At 41.9% G+C, this 20,491-nt stretch overlaps 1 protein-coding gene across 3 annotated transcripts in view; it reads right to left on the reverse strand.

Annotated features, from left to right (window-relative positions):
- RPS6KA2 (ribosomal protein S6 kinase A2) overlaps positions 1 to 20,491 on the reverse strand; it is a 476,226-nt gene that overhangs the window by 403,723 nt on the left and 52,012 nt on the right. Inside the window, exon 1 of one of the 3 annotated variants that reach the window (XM_073337903.2) lies at positions 5,675 to 5,827. The exons of the other annotated variants lie outside the window; for them this stretch is intronic. Coding sequence (XP_073194004.1) covers positions 5,675 to 5,734 — 60 coding nt within the window. The 5' untranslated portion in view covers positions 5,735 to 5,827. Of the gene's footprint in view, positions 1 to 5,674; positions 5,828 to 20,491 lie in introns of those variants that run through there. 3 annotated transcript variants of the gene reach the window in all.

The raw sequence follows: 20,491 nt of genomic DNA on the forward strand, positions 1-20,491 counted from the left end.
TACACAGTACCTGAAGAACAGTGAGACTCATTGTAAAGATTAAAGAAATACCTTGCCCATGTATATGACTCGCATATGCATGAATGTACCCAAAGACATCTAGCGGATCTTTACACCTTCTGATTCCTTCGGCTTTATGTTGCTTTTCATTCTTCTCTCCCTGGGATCAATGACTCAACCATATGTTCTTTAAGCACAGAAACTTTCATTGGTGGCAGTGATCAGGAGGAGACAGACATTTATTACAAGCTATCGCAGAGCTATATTCTGCCAATATTGTAATCATTACCAAATCATCATTCTCTTCACTGGAAAAAAAGTCACGTTCCTCCCTGCTAACAATACTGAGATGATATGCATTTTACAATTCATACAATAAATATTGGCAGCACCACATTCATGTGAAGGGGTGATGGCCACTAAAGTCTTCATTTACGTTTTTTGCTGAAGTGCTTCTCCTTATTAACAGAGGATGCATCCTCTGTTAATAACAGTGATAGTTTCTTAAAAATAGGTAATGTAGAGTATATTTTTCCTCCCACATCCCACTAAAGTTAAAATGTGCTCTGCTAGCTTTTAATTTTCCTCCTGAATCAGTTATTAAATTACATTTTACTACAATCAATTACTTTTATACCCATACTTTATATTAAGTACCTTACGTAAGGTTGCTTTTTTTATGCATGCCAACTTTCATAGAGTCTTCTAGTTGAAAAGCCTGTAGAAGCAGTTTTCACTACTATTTCTGTAGGTTTTTTTGGATTAAAACACTCTCAGAAGAAACACTGAATTGCATGAATGACAGGATTAGGAGAAGAGCATTATACTGCAAAATGTCTTAAATTATTTGTCCATTGTTAAAGTGTCCTGCTTCTTTGAAAAGTGACGATGTAACAATAGTACCCAATTAAAAGATCTGTTCCTTTTGCACATCCATCTTAATTGCTGAATTTAGTGACAAAAACAATTTGTACTTCTTTTTATTCCTGCTAGCCCTGTAAAGCTGAGCCATCTAAGAGAGAGCGATGCCAGATTCTATTAATATTGTTCTTCATCAAGGGAACTGTTTACTAATTTCCAATCAGATACACCTATGGAATGCCACTGATTACCATGGGGTTGCATGGGTGTCATGGAGGTGGCTTTGGTCTGCAAAACCTTTATTAATAGTGATGACAGACCAGTGGGCAGGGGCCATACTTGACTATCAGAGACTAGTCTGAGCTTGTGGAGCTGGTAATTAGAAAAAAGCCCATCACTTCACTTGTAAACGGAACACTTTGGTACAGGACCATTGAGATAAAGATGGAACCCTACAATGCCATTGTCGGTCCATATTCAGAGCGGAACCACATTTTAACAAGTGGAGCTTGAGGGCTGGATTAAAATGGCTGATGGGCTGGACGCAGCCCGCGGGCTGTTGTTTGCCCACCCCGACTTAAAGGTAGTATTAGCTGTCATAGTATTGGAGGTTATAACCCTTTCAGAGACTAGCCACTAGAGGGTGACCTGTTCATTAGAGCTAATTGAAAAACATCTACAATTTTTCATGAAAAGTTTCCACACAAATTTCAGACAGCTCTCAAAACCACAGAGCAAGTCTGTGGCATAGCCAGGAATGGGATCCCAATCTGCTGACACTTAATGCTGTGATTTGTCCATCAGACCATAAAATGCAGATCTGTCTCATTTCAAACCAAATTATGACCTAAATATGCAGGTATAATGACTTCGACTGGAGGTGTGCATGTGCATCCAAGGGTATAATTTGATCTTTTGTTTTGCAGTCATTTTCCTAGCGCTTACACAAAAGGTCTATATAATGATTCATCCTCCTCCAAATTTTAGAGGTGCTGCAGAGACATTTACAAATTGTTTTTTAGGCTTATTACTAGATGTAAGCAAAGTCAGGATGAGCTCCACCCTGACATCTGGTGGTGAGGTGTGGCAAGTTGTGGAAGAGAACTTCAGGGGCTGATCTCATTTGCATAGGCACACCCACCCCGCCTAGCATGAGCCCATAGCTGCCCAAATGGTCACTTTGGCTGCTGTGGGATCCCCAGTGTCTCTGTTATTGGGGCAGGAAGAATAAATTGTTATTACCCTGATTATGGGAACTGTGCTTGGAACTGTACTGGGCCTTTTGTTATGATGGAGGGACTCACCATCAACTAAGCAGCACTCGCTAGGCAAGGGACATGGGTTCCAAAACTCTGTGAATGGAGAGAGGCTGGGGACAGGTATTAGTATTTGGTGGTATGGGCCCCTTGGTGAGGGCCTTACATGCTAACTACACTTCCTCCTCTCTCCACTGTGGAATATCAGAGCTAATTTTGATTCCATTAGGAGTCTAGTTACAGGCTGCTGAGCTGAATTCACTTTGGGCTAATGGTGCACCAGCACTGAGGCTCCCCTACTACAAGCTGAAATCACAAAAGAGCTAAAAACTGACTAAGAGCTGAAATCACTGAGTGTTGTGTTAAGTAGTGGGGGAGCCTGAAGATATATTGTGGAGCAGTTTGTGGGACAGCTGGAGTGGCTTGTGGACCCACTGGTGGAGCAGTTCATGGGACAGCAGGAGCTGTTTGTGGGACGCCGAGCAGAGCAGTTCGTGGACCAGCTGGTGGAGTAGTTCATGGGACGGTGGGAGCTGCTTGTGGGATGCAGAGCAGTTTGTGGACTGGCTGGTGGAACGGAGCGGAGCCCTGTGGAGCTGTGGGGTGGTCAGCTTCAGATCATGTAAGGTGCCTCTTCCCCTTCCCTCCCCCCATTTCCACCCAGGTTGGGAGGTAAAACTCTGCAGATAAACTTTCAAACTCCGGGGGTGCCCTGACCAGGGACAGAGACTTTTGGGCCATTGGACTTTTGGGACTTTGGGTGATTTGGGGTTGCTGGACTCAAGAACCCAAGGGAAAGGACATGCCCCAATTTGCTTGGGGTGGGTTTTGCTCATGGATTGTGTTATGAATCCTGTTGGTGGTGTTTCCCCAACATAATGCCACATTGTTTCTCTGTTATTAAAAGGCTTTTTTGCTACACTCAGACTCCGTGCTTGCAAGAGGGGAACTATTGCCTCTTGGAGGCGCCCAGCAGGGGTGGTATATATTTGTCCCAGGTCACTGGGTGGGGGCTCGAGCCGGTTTTGCACTGTGTTATTGGAATGGAACCCCTAGATACTGAACCTGGCCCTTGTTGCTGCCAACTCTGATGGGCAGAAGGGTTACATTTTAATAGAAGGCATTTTATTGAAAAAAGTTCATTCTTTACCCCTCTGTCCAAGTAACTCTGATAAACAACACGAACCATAAATAAGGATGCGATTCTGTCACAGAGGTCGTGGAAGTCAAGGATTCTGTGACTTTCTGTGACCTCCGTGACTTTCGCAGCTGCAATGGCCAGTGCGGCCGATCCCAGGGTCACCCGAGCAGCTGGCCCCGGGCAGTGCCCGAGCAGTGGTCCCAGAGGCTGCCCCAGGGCCAGCTGCATTAGCTGCTGCTCCGGTGCCTGGCCCAGGGGAAGTACCCAAGCAGCAGTTCCGGGGCCACTGGCCATGGGGAGCACCCGAGCAGTGGTCCCAGGGGTGGCCCTGGGGAGCGCTGAGCAGCAGTCCCCAAGGCCTCAGAGCAGGGGTGGCTGGGGGCAGTCAGTCTCCATGGCCAGTGCAGGGGCTAGCCATTGGCCTTGGGGCCCCTCAAAGCAGCAGTGTCCTAGGACCCCCCAGAGCTGCAGCACCTGGGCCCCAGGAACTGCTAAGTTTTAGTTGGGGGTATTTATATAGTAAAGGTCATGGACAGGTCACGGGCCATGAATTTTTGCTTATTGCCCATGATCTATCCATTACTTTTACTATATAAATACCCCTGTCTAAAACTTAGCCTTAACCATAAACATAGGCAGGTGACAATTCTACTTTGTGTATTGATTGTGTGGTACCATGTATATATACTTTTTTCATGGGAAAGCAGGTTGTTAAGGGACACCAAATGCTATCAATGCCCTACTGTTTTTTCCAAGTTGAATTATGCTCAGTTCCTTCTAGGTTGCACCCACCTTCACTTTATCAGTTGAAAACAGAAGCTCAGCAGTGACATACCGTGACATAAGGATGCATTTCCTGAAAGCACACTAGATGAGGAAAGGTGAATTATAAATTCTTGAAATTCTCTTCATGTATTTTTAATCTTAATAATTTCTTGGGACTTGGAGCACTATACACACACACACAAATCAACAATTTTCTGATCATCTCATCAGATGCACATACAACCTTAATGACTATAAAAAGTACATATTGGCTGTCCCCCCAAGAATATACCGTTCACTTTGCCTAGAGAATCTCAAAAGGACAGTTACATAGAGGTGAATGATCCTAACATTAAAAACTGCAGAATTCCTTCAGGAGAAGAGTATACTCATCTTCAGCAATTGAACAGATTCAATCAGATTGTCTATTAATGTGCCTTATTCACAATGTTTTTAAAATGGGTTTTGTTTCTTTTCGTTCCAAAAAGAATATAATCAAAATGGCTGCTTTGTTTAGCAATAGCATATATTATGGAAATCAATGTGAAATTCTGTGAATGTGAAACAATACACTGTGGAAAATGTGAAATTACAATACTGAAATACTGAAATTGCGAGTCATGCTGAATTAACAGACTGTTCATCTCATGTATCACTAATAAACGAAGTAGTGGGGAAAAGTCAGCGACTGTACATTTATAAACCATGGGATAAATGTTAAAACTTTGAAAAAAAGAGCCCCTTCAGATAGCACCACAGTCTAACTAGGCATTTAAGAATGCCAGTACCACAGTACCTAAATATTAAATACCAGTACTTGAAGTGGGGTGAGTCACAAGGAGTCACAGACCGGGGCGAGGGGAGAAATAAAAAATTGAGTTGGGTTGCTGAGAGAGACACTTAAAACAGTGTTTAATCAAAGTTGCTATTCCCAGATTATGATAGATTCCCATCCCATACACACACTTTTTTCAGACTACTTTATTAAATGCTGCCTTTGGCAGTGCTTAGACACACAACTCTGACTGCGGCAAATTCACCAGAGAATCTCAGACAGAGTTTGATTTGAACCCTGAAAGTAATATGCCAAATGCTCTCAGTTATACCTGGTGGAAGTGCACTAATCACATGGGCATATTTGAGTTTATAGTATAACTCTAAAATATGGGCATTTCTGCTTTTGGTAACAGAGTTAACAATAGCTTCTTCATTTTAATATTCTTTTAAAACTGAGCAGTACTCAGGGGGGTGCATCCTTTTTTGCTTACTAGGATGAGATGCCCCACACTTTTTGCAACTACCAGAGAACATTAGAATTTAACTTGATAGGTTGGAATGCCTACTGCTCCCGAGACAGTGCAAAAAGGGTAGAAAAAAAAGACAAGACAACCTGAGAATGAGAGAGCCTATAAACAGTGACTATACTTGACTTAAACTATGCAGCATACTGTACATTAGGTATAGTTTGGGACACAATATAAAGCAGTAAAACCACAAATGAAAAAGAACTGTCTTGGTGAAACAGAAGGGCAATGCATCTCAGGCTGAGGGCAGTTGTGCCCTCCTAAGAGTCAGCGCATCAGAACAATGCAATTGGTAAACTTTCTCATCAGTCCAGTTCGAAACAAAACAAAGCAGAGAAGCACCTTACCTTTTTAAGGAACAATTTTTGTAGTTTCTTGTGAGACAGTCTTATCATTTTTGTCAGCATTCAAAAATGTGATGTGGGTCAGATTCTGTGAGTACTTGAGCCATTCTGCAGGGGTTCGACACCTATCATCTTCCCTGTTATCTTGCTGCAAACAGCTTAGCTCCGCGCGTCAGACAGCAGCCCCAACACAGCAACGGATTAAAAGGTGAGGGCTAGACTGGATCTAATCTTTGACTCAAATCAGGTGGATAGACACAGCAGCTCTGGCCTCAGCTGAAGCCTAGCTCTGTTTGTCAGCACAGAGGAGGAAAAAAGGAAACAAGCCTCCGGGCTGCACCCATCTTTTTAAAATAATTGCAAAGTTACAATAGATTCTTATCCGCAGGGAAAAGAAATGTAAGGGACAGCAAAAATGTACCAGAGCTCAACATCTGGCTGATCCTTCAAAGCCCATGCCACAGGAAAAACTAGTTCAGTATCTGGGACTGTGAAAGACATCCAGCTATGCCTGCTGTGTGCCAGTCACCACAGTACACCTGTTAATTGTGTGCATGTTGTGTGACTCAGCCAAGCCCAATAAAAAAGCTTGTCATTTACATTTTTTTCTGAAATGAATTGGAGACTTCTTCCTCACAATGAGTAAAAGAGAAGACTACACAAAGATATTACACACACACACACACACACACACAGAGATTTATATAATTTGCAAATATTGGGCTTGATTCATTGTTGTGAGGACTAGCAAGTTTTATGCACCACTGTCCTCCCCGCCGCCTTCAGAGTTTTTCCAGGAGAGTGCAATTTAAGTTGTGAGTAAGGGTTGGTGGGAGATCTGCTGGTGTAAGCTGCCCAGGGTAGCTAAGATGCTGATCCAGCACGGTGCTTAACTACATGCCTAGCTTTATGCACAGGAGAAGTTTCAATGAAGGCGATAGGAGAGCCCCGATGTTTGATATCAGTGGTTTTTGGGAGGGGGGTGAGGGGGTGAGAGAACCTGGATTTGTGCAGGAAATGGCCCAACTTTATTATCATGCACATTGTGTAAAGAGTTGTCACTTTGGATGGGCTATCAGCAGCAGGAGAGTGAATTTGTGTGGGGGGGTGGAGGGTGAGAAAACCTGGATTTGTGCTGGAAATGGCCCACCTGATGATCACTTTAGATAAGCTATTACCAGCAGGACAGTGGGGTGGGAGGAGGTATTTTTTCATATTCTCTGTGCATAAATAAAGTCTGCTGCAGTTTCCACGGCATGCATCCGATGAAGTGAGCTGTAGCTCACGAAAGCTCATGCTCAAATAAATTGGTTAGTCTCTAAGGTGCCACAAGTACTCCTTTTCTTTTTCCGATGTTTGAAGTTAGGCATCTGTAGAAGCATCTAGCTGAACTGAGGCCTAAACTACTACATTCCCAGCTACCTTGACCAGTGCTGCTCACTTCGGGAGCTCCTCAGTGGAGGAGAGGTTGTAGGTGCCTTGTGAGCAAAGCACACTTTCTACCACCATGGCCTTCCACTCTGAGTTACACCATTAGACGCTGGCATAACCCACTGCTTAGAAGAGTCGGGGGAGAGGGGAAAATGATTGTTCAAAGCTGCATTCTGATTGGCCCGTTGAGCCTTTTTGATATCAGAGCTGTCTGGTAACACCCAACAGCACAGAACTGGCATAAACAAAAATATGTCCTTATGCCCATTATATACAATGAGTGAGGGCAAAAATGTAACAGGAGGGAAATGCTTTTAAATAAATACCACCACCCTAAAACATCCCTCTCTGTTTTTAAGTGGCAGGAATTTCTCTCCAAACAAGTTACAGCTGCAAAACCAGTTAAACCTGAAGCCAAACTCTCTCTCTCTCTGTATTCCCCTTTACCCCCTGCAACAGCTGCTTTTAATTCTCCCCTCTCACTGCCCCACTGCCTCTAGGGTTGCCAATTTTGGTTGGACATATTCCTGGATGTTTCATCACACGACATAATCTTTAATTAAAGATTAATCTTTAATCCCTGGAGACTCCAGGACAATTCTGGAGGGTTGGCAACCCTAGGAACTGACATGCCATATACACACTCACAATCCACTGCAAGATTCCAATCATACAAGCATTTATGAACATGCTTAACTTTCAGCCCACTGTGGAAACCAGTAAAACTAGTCCCATACTTATAGGTAAGCACTTGTGTACATGTTTAGATGACTGGGGCCTAAAAAAAATTTTTGGGGGAGGGAGGGAAAAGATTCATGAAAACATTGACAGTAAACAAAAAGTGCATTTACAGGCCTTTTAAACATTTCATTTGCCACTCGGAAAACCCAGAAATGGATAGTGCTGCAGTATGGAGTGAAAAAGAGGTAAAATTGAGACATAAATATCAAGGGATCTAATCAATTACAGATACATAGGTAAGATATCAGTGGGGAGGGAAGAGTACAGATTGCAGGAGGAACAGTTTGGAAGAGGCACCAAGACGTCAGTCTGTGTTCACATAGCTAGAATGCTAGATGCAATTGCAACATCTGTGTAAATAGGTCTCTTAATAAAGAGCCAGTTTAGTTTTAGAAAGATGGTGTTCTCTTATGTTATTATCCAGCACATGGTACATGAAATATACTGTATATTGATGGGGGTGGTTTCCCTTAAAAATGTAATTAGATAAGGTTATTATACTAGTTTTCCAGAATATGCACCGGCTGCCAATAGGTCTCCAGGGAGAATTCAAGATATTGGAGTTAAACTAAAAAGCCTAAATGTGATAGGACCTACTTACCTGAGAGGTCACTTCTCTCTCCCCTTGCTATGCTTCAACAAGGGAGATTAGCAGAGGAACTTAAACTGGAACTCCTTTGATACAAACAAATAGGAAGTAGCTACACACAGGAGGTTGTCTGTGGAACACACTTCCACTGGATCTGCCAGAGCCTGAATTTGTTAGCCACACTGCAAAGCCTATTTTCCTGACAAGGATTTTGAGAAGGGAGTTGGCTGAGATTTGGAAGGTTTGGGATTTAAATTTTACCCTCATTATATGTGCTGATGATGTCAAATTAAGATGGCAGTGCTTTATATTATATTACCACTCGTCTGTATTTTAATTTATGCAATGGCATCCAGAGGTAGGATGGGCATCTATATAGACTTCTATAAATATAAATCAATTAATTATATTGAAGTATTTTGAGGAAATTACTTAAAATGTTAACAAAGGACTGAGTTGTGCCTTTGAGGAAAAACCCCAGATGTGGGTCTCTGGGATCCCCCACTTTTTCAAAGAAGAGTCTGTTTTAAAATAAACAATTTTGGGTTTAAGATGGAAATGGAAGTTATGTTAAGTGCTCCATTGTTCCTTGCTAATGCATCCCCAGTCTTTGAAGACATCTGAAAAACCACAGCTTTAGGGGAAAGATTGAAGGTAGAGTCTGAGCTATAATTCTCAATTCCTGCTTCTCTACACCCTCTCCACTCTCTTTATGGTTTAAAATACCTTTAACATTATTTTTAGGCATTTTAGGTGTGTGTCTGAATATGTTCTAAACTCTGCTGTGGTTACTATGGTAGATAATTCGTTGTTGTTAAATGTCACAGTAAATAAACATAACACATACAATCTCATCTTACTCACCATCCTTTCAGCCAATTGTGTCATTTAAAGAATTAATGCATTTTATATTCAAGCATCACCACATGCCCTTTTGTCAGAGTCTGCCTGTTGTTTTGTGCTATATATGGCACTGAAAGGTACCCTTTTGTGGGGAGGAAAGAAGGGGTTTCATGCATTGATGAATGCTTATTTTACTCCTTTATGTTACCAATCTTACCAATGCAGGAAATTCAGCATCTCAATTAAATGAAATAGCAGAAAGATTTCATCAAAAAAGAGCCCTGTTCTTTGTAGGCCCAACCCTGCTGGATGCTTAACCCCTGGGGAAAATGAAGGGACTTGGTAAACAACAGAAATCATTCAACAGTAGGCAAAATTATACCTCCTTTGACAAAAGAATGGATGTAAGATTCTCTGGCAAACTAATACAGTATTTAGTTTCCTCTCTTGTTTTGCAGTGTGTATTCCAATGTGTTTGTACAGCACCTTTACGTGCTAACATCAAATAAAAAAAAACTAGTATATTTAGGTAAATATCATAATATACTATACCATGCTGAGCTCTACCAATGAAAAGTGCTGCGTGAGAGCTAGGTATTATTATTTTATTATATTATTTCAGACTGTATCCTCTCTTCTCTTTTAGTTACTGTAAAATCAAATCATTCTTAAAAAGGAAAAAAAAAACACCTGCTCTACTCAAGGGGAGAGCAGGAGCTGGGGAGGGAACCTGAGGCAAGCACACATTTATGTATCCCGCAAAATAGAGAGGACAAATAGATACTTAGATATTTGGTTACCATTTATTCAGACAAAATACATTCACCTGAAAAACCCCCCAGCACACCTGTCCAGTATTTTTAACTATTAATACTTGATCTACATGGCTGGCCTGTTAATATGTGCAATCAGAGATGTCAATCTTCTTAAGAAAAAAATCACTAGAAACAATATGTCATAGGTATGATAATGATGCTTACTCTGTAATATAGTAGTGTCTTATTAAATGGCTATATTACTGTACAATGTCTCTTTCCATAAAAGCTCATTGTTGTAATGATTCTTGTTGTGTTTCTGATAGTTACATGGCAAGAATCTGTAAGCCTGTTAATACTTTCTCAATAAACAAATGGTAAATACTTTGAACTTAGTATTGCATTTTGACCCTATTGGTACTAAGTCTCAATGGACCAAATCTAGCCAAAAACCAGTCCCTGAACTGATAGTCATTCAATCTACCCTATATTTCTGAGGCATATTAGTATTATTTGTAATGAGGCAGTGACTTGGAGCCCTAGGCATACACCAGGACCCTACTGTGTTAGGCACTGTGCAAACACACAATAAAAAAGAGAGTCTGTTACCTTACAACCTACAGCTGTGGGATGCAAAAATCAGGAGTCCCATGACTTCTCCCTTCCTGAGATGAATGAGTCTGAGACTTTGATTTTTGCACTTACTGGAACACTTGGGCTGAGCAGACTGATAGGAGTGATAAACTGGGGACTCCGATAATACTGGGACAGTCCCCTGGTACAAGTCAATTTCTTACTTGGCTAACTGCCTACCTGCGACTCCATACATATTTTATGTTTGATTGGGCCCATAAATATCTGTCTCTGCTTAGAGATGCTGAACACAGATGTTAGACCTCAGAAGCATGGAAACTTCGAAGTCTATTATAGTGAGATGTGCCAGACACTGTGGGCACATAGGATAGTCACAGACTATGGTATCAGTAAGTGTTGTTTCTACCTTTGTGTTCCTGGCTGGCTGGGTTTCTTGTGGAATCTGGAGTCACTAGGGGATAATTAATGCAGATTCCCAGTGCCAGTTATGCAGATAGCCAGCCCTTTGAAGCTTTGCTCTCTGTGGGAAATAGCATTGGCTGGTTTTACCTGATTCAGGAGCCCTGGGAGACAAAGGTCCCAAAAACTGTATAAGGGTCAGCCTGATCTGACTCAAGAGAGACTCACAGGATTTAAAAAAAAAAAAAAACACTTATGTTTGGACCTACCAGTAAACTGTTAACTGTTTTATTACAAATTTTCTCTGTAATGCTTTTATCCTTTAAAAAAAAAATTTAAAAAAAAAGCACCATGCTTTGTGAAAGCTGTTAACTCTGTCACCGAACTGCAGGTGCTGAACGAAAGTCAGAGCTGCTGGAATAAACACAGTGAGTTGCAAGGGGACTGTGCCTTGGTCTGAACAGAGAGGAACACAGGTTCCCATCCTGAGAAAAGTGACAGCTGGAGGCCTAACACATAAGGGGGTGCATTTGTGAAGGACTTGAAAGGGACAGAGGTGCAGTTAACCCAGGAACTGTGACAAGGGGACCCATTGATATGACATTTTAAAATCAACTTGGACAGCCCAAGGGATTAATTTCATCTTCACAGAGGAGACTTGGACACTCAATGCCTGGTAACAATAACACTGTATATTTAATTCTCAGTGTGAAAACCCAACCCTTTATTTTCAAAGGGCATCCTGCTGGGTTTGTTGGAGTCACACGCCACATGTTAGCTACACAATGCAATTCATTTAGGGCCTGATTTTGTGCTCCAGGTACAAGCAAAACCAAGTGGATGGGAGTTTTCCCCAAATAAGGACCACTGGATCAAGTGCAACTCTACTCAGAAAAAAGTGCCTATGTAAAAATTTCACGGTCTTCCTCTGATCTGTTACTTAAAGTCCTGACTATATACTGTAATGATAAAAATAAGCTTTTCCTGCTTTTTTGTCTCCCATTAGCCCTGTGGAGCCAACACACGTGAGGGAGTGAGATGGATTCTATTCCTTTTGGTGCAGCATTGGAATTGCTTAAGTCCCAGTCAATTGTACATGTGCAAATCCATTAGAGATAGAGGGACTGCACAGATGTAATGAGGGCATAAGTGACCACCCCCCACATCCTAAATTACTGGTGATCTGCCAGAAGGAAAGAAACCAACTTAATTCTCTAATCCCAGGATAAGTATGTGGGACTGACAGTCAGAAAAAACATCAAGCTACTGGCAAACTGGTAACATGCAATCTGGAATCTCTGAGATTCAAGAATCATAGAAGTTCATGATGCCATTTTTGCAGCCACTTTTTAAAGCTGGAACCGCCACCGCTCACTGTGTCCAGACACTCCTTCAGAAAGCAGTAGAGAAGGGTTGGGGGCATGTATGAAAGCGGTGGGGAAGGTGCCCACGCCCTGCTAGCACTGCTGCAGGCTTCGGTTGCAGATCAAAAGCACAAACTGGGTGATCTTTGGCGCAAAGGGTTGAGTTTTAGTATGTCCTCAGCCACTACTACAAGGAGCACATGCATCTGCCTTGTCATCCTTGCCCTGCTGCTTGAATTAGCAGGCCTGAGGGCTGAGCTGGTAGCTCCCGCTCTATACAAAGTGTGCCACACACACTCACTCTCTTCTGGGGATCCCTCCTTGGAGGAGGCAAGCAAGAGAGTTGGGTTTTCTTAACTCTATAGGCAGAAGCTGGGACCCTGTCTGTCCACAGCAGCTGCTTCCCTCCTGCCCAAGGCATCCATGGGGCAACCTTCATGCCACTGTCCTCAGCCAAGATATGAGAGCAGGATCATTGAAACAGAAATACAATGTAAAAATTAAATGGAGACACTAAAATTTAAAAAGCAACACTGCATATTCATTATTGAAGAAGTTTAAAATCTAGGAGAGTCACATGGGAGGTGAGAGCAGCACTCTAAAGGGGAGAAGCCTCCAACTTTTTGAAACTTGTTGTATACCAAAGTTGAATCAACTTTCAACCACGTGCTAAGGAATTCACTCCATGTAGCACTGTGAATTCATATACTTGGGTCAGAGTTTGATGCAGATTTTTCTTCTCTTTTCTGCTAGGGAGTTTTGCAAGGCTCAACACACCATCACCACACACACGCTCTGAATTTACAATATACGCACAACATAGTTCTTTAAAAAGAAAAGGAGGACTTGTGGCACCTTAGAGACTAACCAATTTATTTGAGCATAAGCTTTCATGAGCTACAGCTCAGAAGTGAGCTGTAGCTCACAAAAGCTTATGGTCAAATAAATTGGTTAGTCTCTAAGGTGCCACAAGTCCTCCTTTTCTTTTTGTGAATACAGACTAACACGGCTGCTAGTCTGAAACCTGTCATAGTTCTTTAAAGTCTTCTAAATTATCTCCAATTTGCAGGCCTTTTAAACGACATCTGTACAACAGTTCATTAAAGAAACTTAGTTTAGCCGTTCCCAAATGTTTCGCATTAAAGGCTATAGTAGCAAGAGGTCTCTTAAAGAAATAATTTCACACTAAAATTTGCAACAATGCAAAGCACTTCTGGTTTGGTGGTGTTCTCACAAAATCCAAAACTCAGATCAAGCACAAGTATCATTTCATTGTAGTTCATGACCCTTTTAAAAAGAACTTGAGTCTACTTGCCCCATCTATGCTGGGTGCAAAGTTCTGTTTAAAATCTTGTTAATTAATACCTCTGTGCAACCTGTTTTGCTAGTGTAGTCATGATCTAAATGTGAGTCTGAAAGGAGACAACAAAGGAGACCCAAAGGGATAGCTGGCTGGGTTGGCAAGTGGAAGAAGTAGGTACCTTTTCCTCTCTCCTCCTCTCACTGCCAAACCCCTTCTCCCACATACTTCTGCGGCTCTATCCTGCAACCTCCAGCCAGCTTGACGGGTGCACCAATATATGACTATGAAAATCACCTGGTGGGAGGGAGGGAAATGGAAAGTCTTGTGGGCAGAGTAATAGGAGGGGGGAGGGGTGATAAGGTATGTGGGACCTATACAACCCCAATTATATTTTTCCCATGTATCTGACACACACAGCTACGAACATAGTCACTCCTGCTCAGAGTCCATAATAAAGCAACCAGTAACCTTGTTTTATGCCATAAATTGTCAATATCACTAGATGGCAGTAGAAAGGAAGTAACTGCATTTAGGAGGTCTGAGAGTTTCGTGCTAGACTTTACTGAAGTCTTTTTATCCCACAAATGTCAGTCAGTTTACCTCTCTTGTTTTGGTAAATTTTGAAACAGATGCTGCAGGAACCCAAATGAATCCCATCTGGGAATCGAACATAATATCTCAACTGTAAGAGCACACCACTAAAAATAAATTATATTGCCCTGGTCTACACTGGGGGGGAGGGAAATCGATCTAAGATATGCAACTTCAGCTACATGAATAACGTAGCTGAAGTCAACGTACTTAGACCTACTTACTGTGGTGTCTTCACTGTGGTGAGTCGACTGCTGATGCTCCCCTGTTGACTCCGTCTGCACCTCTCGCAGCAGTGGAGTACAGGAGTCGATGGGAGAGCAGTCAGGGGTCGATTTATCACATCTAGACTAGATGCGATAAATCAATCCCCGCTGGATCGATCGCTGCCCGCCAATGGAGAGTCTCCTTGGAGGAAGCCCAAAAAGCAAAAACATCAGAGACATTTCCACATCTTTATTCCTATAAATGAAACACTACGCTGGGATTTCAAATACCCAGCTGGATAGGAAATTCAGTTGTAGGAAATTTCAAAATACCTAGCTGGATAGGAAATTCAGTTGCCTTCAGCTTGCAGTTTATGTTCACAAGTACAATTAAACTAAAGGGACAAAGTCAAGTAGCATGATGGAGATCAAGCCCTGGTTGCAACCTCACCCTCTCCATGGTTGAGGTTGCAATCAGGGCTTCTTTTCAAGGCCAGTTTTCAGCCACGTTAGCTACACAATGCAAACTACTCACATTCTCAAAAGAAGAAGCAGATCTCTCAGCTGGTAGGAGAAGTTTTCCAGAAAAGTTCAAAGACATTTTAAGGTGGCTTTTGAGAAGACATTTAAATATGGCTTTTTTAAAACAAATGTTTGCAATGTGTCTCATTTAAGACCCATTGTCCTACTGTTCTTACAGTTAGGAGGCAGGTCACACAGTATCACCCCACAAACACATGGGCAGATTTTAAAAAAAAAAAAAGAGCTGAGCACCCACAACTGGAGCCAGATTTGAAAAGGGCCAAGCAGTCATCTAGGCACCAAAATAAGTGGCTGTGTTTTCAGAAGAGCTCAGTACATTGGACGCTGAGCTCTTTTGAAAGTCTGGCCATAAGTGTCCCAATGGGAGCTTCTAGGTGCTGAGTATTTGTGAGAATGTGGCCCTTAATTAGGTGCCTAAATGGGAATGGAGTTCTTTTGAGAATGAAAATCTGGCCCTGACTGTGGGTGCTGAGCACATGAAAATCTGCACTGTTTTTGGAAGTCTGGTCCATCATGCGGAGATGCATATCATTATTATGAAGAAATATACTCTTGCAATATTTAAGGTTGTAACCCAGCTTACGTTTTAAGGTCAGGCATCACTTTTCCAATTTAAAAATTCAACCTCATGTTTTCAATGATAAGGTTAACTCCCAAGGTGAAGCAGAAGTTTTTCTCTCCTGCAAATTTGAAGGAAGTTGAGAAAATACTTTTTCTGGTGAAGAGTTTTTAGAAGGATCTCATTTTGAAAATCACCATGCTTCTAAATGTTTCTTCATGTCCCCAGATACATTGAAAATAGAGTCTGACTGTAATTTAGCAATCCCTTGGTAATTAGTTTTGCAATGTAACTTTGTGGATAGGCCAATAGTCAAACAATAAAAACAAATAATATCCAGAATCAGCATTTTTTAAAAAGTAGAGATGAGCCACGGTCACTGTGGAAAAAAACCATGCCAATAGGTACAATTTATGTAATCAAAGCAGAAATAAAATAGTAAATACAAGTCCTGTTCACAGAGAATGCTTTGTATGCCAACACTTGTGAGCAGGGAAAATTTTAAGCGAATTGACTTTCATGGATTCACAGATTTCAAGACCACAAGGGACCATTGCAATCATCTTGTCTGATCTCCTGCACAACACAGGCCATAGACTTGTTGGAGTCTAGATCAAAAAATGTTCTTATTCATTATTATTAATTATTATCATCAGCTATTATTTGTATTTCAATAGTGGCTAGGGATCCCAGTCAAGGATCATTTTGATAAGCATTATACACACATGTAATAATAGAGACTGTTCCAGCCTCAGAAGTCTCACAATCTTAGCATATGACAAGAAAAGTATTGTGCAGACAGCATAATCACAGAGGGGAAGAGAAGAAGACTGGTAACAGTGAAACTATCTGTAACAGTGTGGAACCCACCTCTCATGAGCACCCCTTCTGGCTGGGTGTGTCTGCAGTTTTTAAATAGTCCCAGCCCTGGTATTGGGCTGTAGCCCCCCGGGCTTCCTCCCTGGAGGCATGGTTTCACCCTCTTTGTCCCTTCCAACCCCAGCTCTCCACCTGGGTGTCTTGACAGTTCAGTTTCCCTTGTGGGGGTTTACTGCTGTCCAATTGTATGCCAGTTCCCCAGTGTCCTATGGGCGGGAAGAGCCTGGCCACTAGTCCGGGTCCCAACCTAGAGACCCTAAGAATAGCAGCCACATACTGCCATGTCCTTTTAAATAACTGTTTTTGGCTCCCTGAGCCACTTCCCCGCACCTCCAGCCTTCACCAAACTTCACCCTTACCTCAGGGCTCATCTAAGGCTCTGTCTACACTAACACTTTTGTCTGTAAAACTTTTGTTGGTCAGGGGTGTGAAAAAACACAGCCCTTACTGACATAAATTTCACAGGCAAAGGTGTTGGTGTGGACATCACTATGTTGGCAGGCGAGGCTCTCATGCCGACATAGCTAACACCACTCATTGAGCGTGGTTTAATTATGCCGGCAGGAGAGCAGGTACACAGGAGTAGTGGTACAGCTATGCCGCTGTAATGTCTGTAGTGTAGACATAGCCTTAATTCAGGTCCAGCAGCCAGCCAGGAGCTCTTCCTCGCTGCCTCGGTCCCTGCCAGCACTGAGTTGTCTGTATTGCTGCAATTCCCTTTGGCTAGCCAGAAGCATCACCTACACTCCTCTAGCTCCAGCAAGAAACTGACTGGCTCTGGCTCTGCAGCTTCTTTTATATGTTCCTCATCCACTCTAGGTTGCTTGGGGGACTCCTTTACTGCTCCTTTCCTGGGATGGGTGTGTTAGGACACTGAGAGCTCCATCAAGAAACCTCTGGGCCTAGTCCACCCCGTCACACTATCCTATTTTCTATACTATGCAGCAGTCACAGGACACCCTCTATCTAGCTACTGGTGAGTGTTTTGTATGCATCATGGCAGAATTGTTTGAAGGAAAGATTTGAAGGAGTCCTCTGTTCTCCTCCTACTCTGGATTACCACTCTTCTCCTCCAAAAAAAATCAAGTCTAAGGTCCCTGGTCCACATTTCCTACCATCTGACCCATAAAAATGTGGGAGAAAGCAATATAATTTTAATGAATATTATATTTACTTCTGTGGGTTTGAGGGTTATGGTGTTGCTTGCTAAAGGATATCTAGGAGTTAAGACAGTCTTAGATGGTTTTGGCCATGTGGAAGAACCAAAATCAATGACTTCAGATAGTTCAGCATCACTGGTGCTTAACTGACAATACAAGTGTATTCCACGGTAAACATCTGATGAAGTGAGCTGTAGCTCACGAAAGCTCATGCTCAAATAAATTGGTTAGTCTCTAAGGTGCCACAAGTCCTCCTTTTCTTTTTACAAGTGTCAAGGCCTTTCAAGTTTTGTCTCTGTCTGAATTGGGCATGCTTCCACCCCCAGCTGGGACAAGGTTGGGGCCCTTAGGTGGGAAACCTTAATCAAAAATCTTGGGAAATGTAAAAAGAGGATCCCTGATGAAGAGAGGGATGGAGACAGAGTCTGCAGGAAGGAAGACAGAAATCTAGGCCCGTTGAACAGGGGTACCTGGGACACACAGGGCCTACCTAAGTCTTGAGGGAAGTTAAAAGTTTTTAGGTAAGACCATATAGATGTAGACCTTTTGTTGTTTTAACTCTTTTCCCTCTCATTGCTATGCTCCTGTAGATTAAAAAATAATATTTTCTTTTGAGAAAGCTGTCTGGTGTCATTGAATTTTGTTACTGATCACAGCTCCTGAAGGGAAGTCTCATGTAGGCACCAAACCAAGGTGAGCTTGCTAAGGAAACATGGTTGGTAAACAGGGGTGCTGTAACCTGGAGACCCAGACTAAAAGTGGGTTGAATCACAGCATGCCACCCTGAAAGAAGTGCAGGTGCTGGTCACCTGAAATGGGTGCTCACAGAGAGACAGGAGAGATCAAAGGTACAGGTCACCCGGAACCATAATACTGTTTCTAAAAACATTCTACAGACATGAAAATTACTATTTGACATTCCAACTATCATCTTAACTGTGACCTCCAAGACAGAGCTACAGTACCAAGAAATACAGTACTTCAGTGTTTGAAAAAAGAAAAGGAGTACTTGTGGCACCTTAGAGACTAACCAATTTATTTGAGCATAAGCTTTCGTGAGCTACAGCTCACTTAATCAGATGCATTCCGACCAGCTGTAGCTCACGAAAGCTTATGCTCAAATAAATTAGTCTCTAAGGTGCCACAAGTACTCCTTTTCTTTTTGCGAATACAGACTAACACGGCTGCTACTCTGAAACTTTTCAGTGTTTGAGTTATAGAAAGATAAAAAAAGGTAGACATTTATTTCAAGACAAAGAACTAGTATAACTCTAATTGTCTTGCACCAAACTACATAAAGCAATGCATTTCAAGGTCTAATTGAACACACATCTAACTGCTGAATACTAACATTGTACTTATTTTATTCTGAAGACATTATAAAGGACCACTGGCTTGTATCCAATTCTTATGTAACTAAGACATAGCCTCCTACAGAATCACATCTATTGTGCTAAGTACATAATAGCTAAAACACCATTTGCATCATTCATCTTCAGACAACTGACATTTTATATCATGCCATGTTTATTAAGCACATTACTGAGCAACTGTATTTCACAAAGTAAAGTAAAAGAGATCAAAGTCAAGGATGTTGAATGTTAATTTTCATAGGTGTCCATTTTTGTTAGCAAACATCTGAACTGTAATTCTTTCATTTCACTTATTTCCACACTTTTTAATGATTACATTTCTTCCACTGTAACATTTTTTTGGTATTTATCTTCTCTGATGCTTGTTAGGTCTGGTAACCTGTGGTAACCGTAAATTCAAGGTATTTATCTAGGCATAGACCACCCCTTCCCTAAGAAAACACCTCTTGCTGGTGGGGAAAACCCTTGGACACCCCCCCCACCCTACCCCGGCCCTGAGGAGGTATGGAATGTGTTGATTGTAACACACCAGGAGAAGGGATGCTGAGTGGGATTTACAGGGTTACTAACACACTTAAGTGACGGGGAGGTATGAGATAAAGGGGTGTAGACTGGGACACACTGTGAGACTTGCAAAGCAGAGTGTGTGTGAGGAGACTGTGATGCTGAGGAACTGGTGAATACATATCCCTAAAGAGGAGACAGACATATCTGATTAAATGGTTCTTAGTTAATACTTAATATTTGGTAACAGATTTCAGTTTAAGGTTTCTAATATAAATATTTATTTAAAAAATAAGACGGCAGTGTCCCTTTAAAGAGTACCTGCCACTCTGAGGCAAATTGCAAAAAATATATATATATATTTGACCAAAATATCAGCTGTCACATCCCTCACACCCACACACCCAGCTGTGAGTCCTGTCTAACAGATAGAGCTTTGCCCCTTTATAACCATCCTCCTCTTGCCGCCCGATTCATTAATAATGTCGCAGTCCACGCTTTGTGAAATTACACTAACCTCCAGCATACCGTACCTAATTGACATATTAACAAGACATTGAATTATTAAATAACTGAAGGAACTGGCCAAAGGAGGAAAACTGATTAAAAGGAAAAGCTTCAATTTACACACAATTATTTGATTAACTATGGTAAAAGGAGGGGGGCAAATGAAAGCACACAGCAGTTTTCTGGGGTTCAGGTTAAAATATTTCTTTTGCTTGCCAGGGAGAGATGAGGTAAGAGACCTGCAGAAAGGTCACAGAACAACAATATTAGTCCCCACTCCTACAAGTAAAAACATTAGTGTCAATCCCATGTACCTGCACAGTGGCCCAATGAAATCAGGACTCCAGGCAGGCATTGAGATTGACATTAGCACTTCTGCTTGCAGAATGAGGGCCTGAAAATTCTGCACTTTTGAAGAAAAAAAGCTTATTCAGAGAACAATTTCTATGGCCCTTTGTGCACTACACTTGCTGCAGATA

The sequence above is a fragment of the Lepidochelys kempii genome, chromosome 3 (assembly GCF_965140285.1).
Source record: "Lepidochelys kempii isolate rLepKem1 chromosome 3, rLepKem1.hap1, whole genome shotgun sequence".
Taxonomy (NCBI): domain Eukaryota; kingdom Metazoa; phylum Chordata; order Testudines; family Cheloniidae; genus Lepidochelys; species Lepidochelys kempii.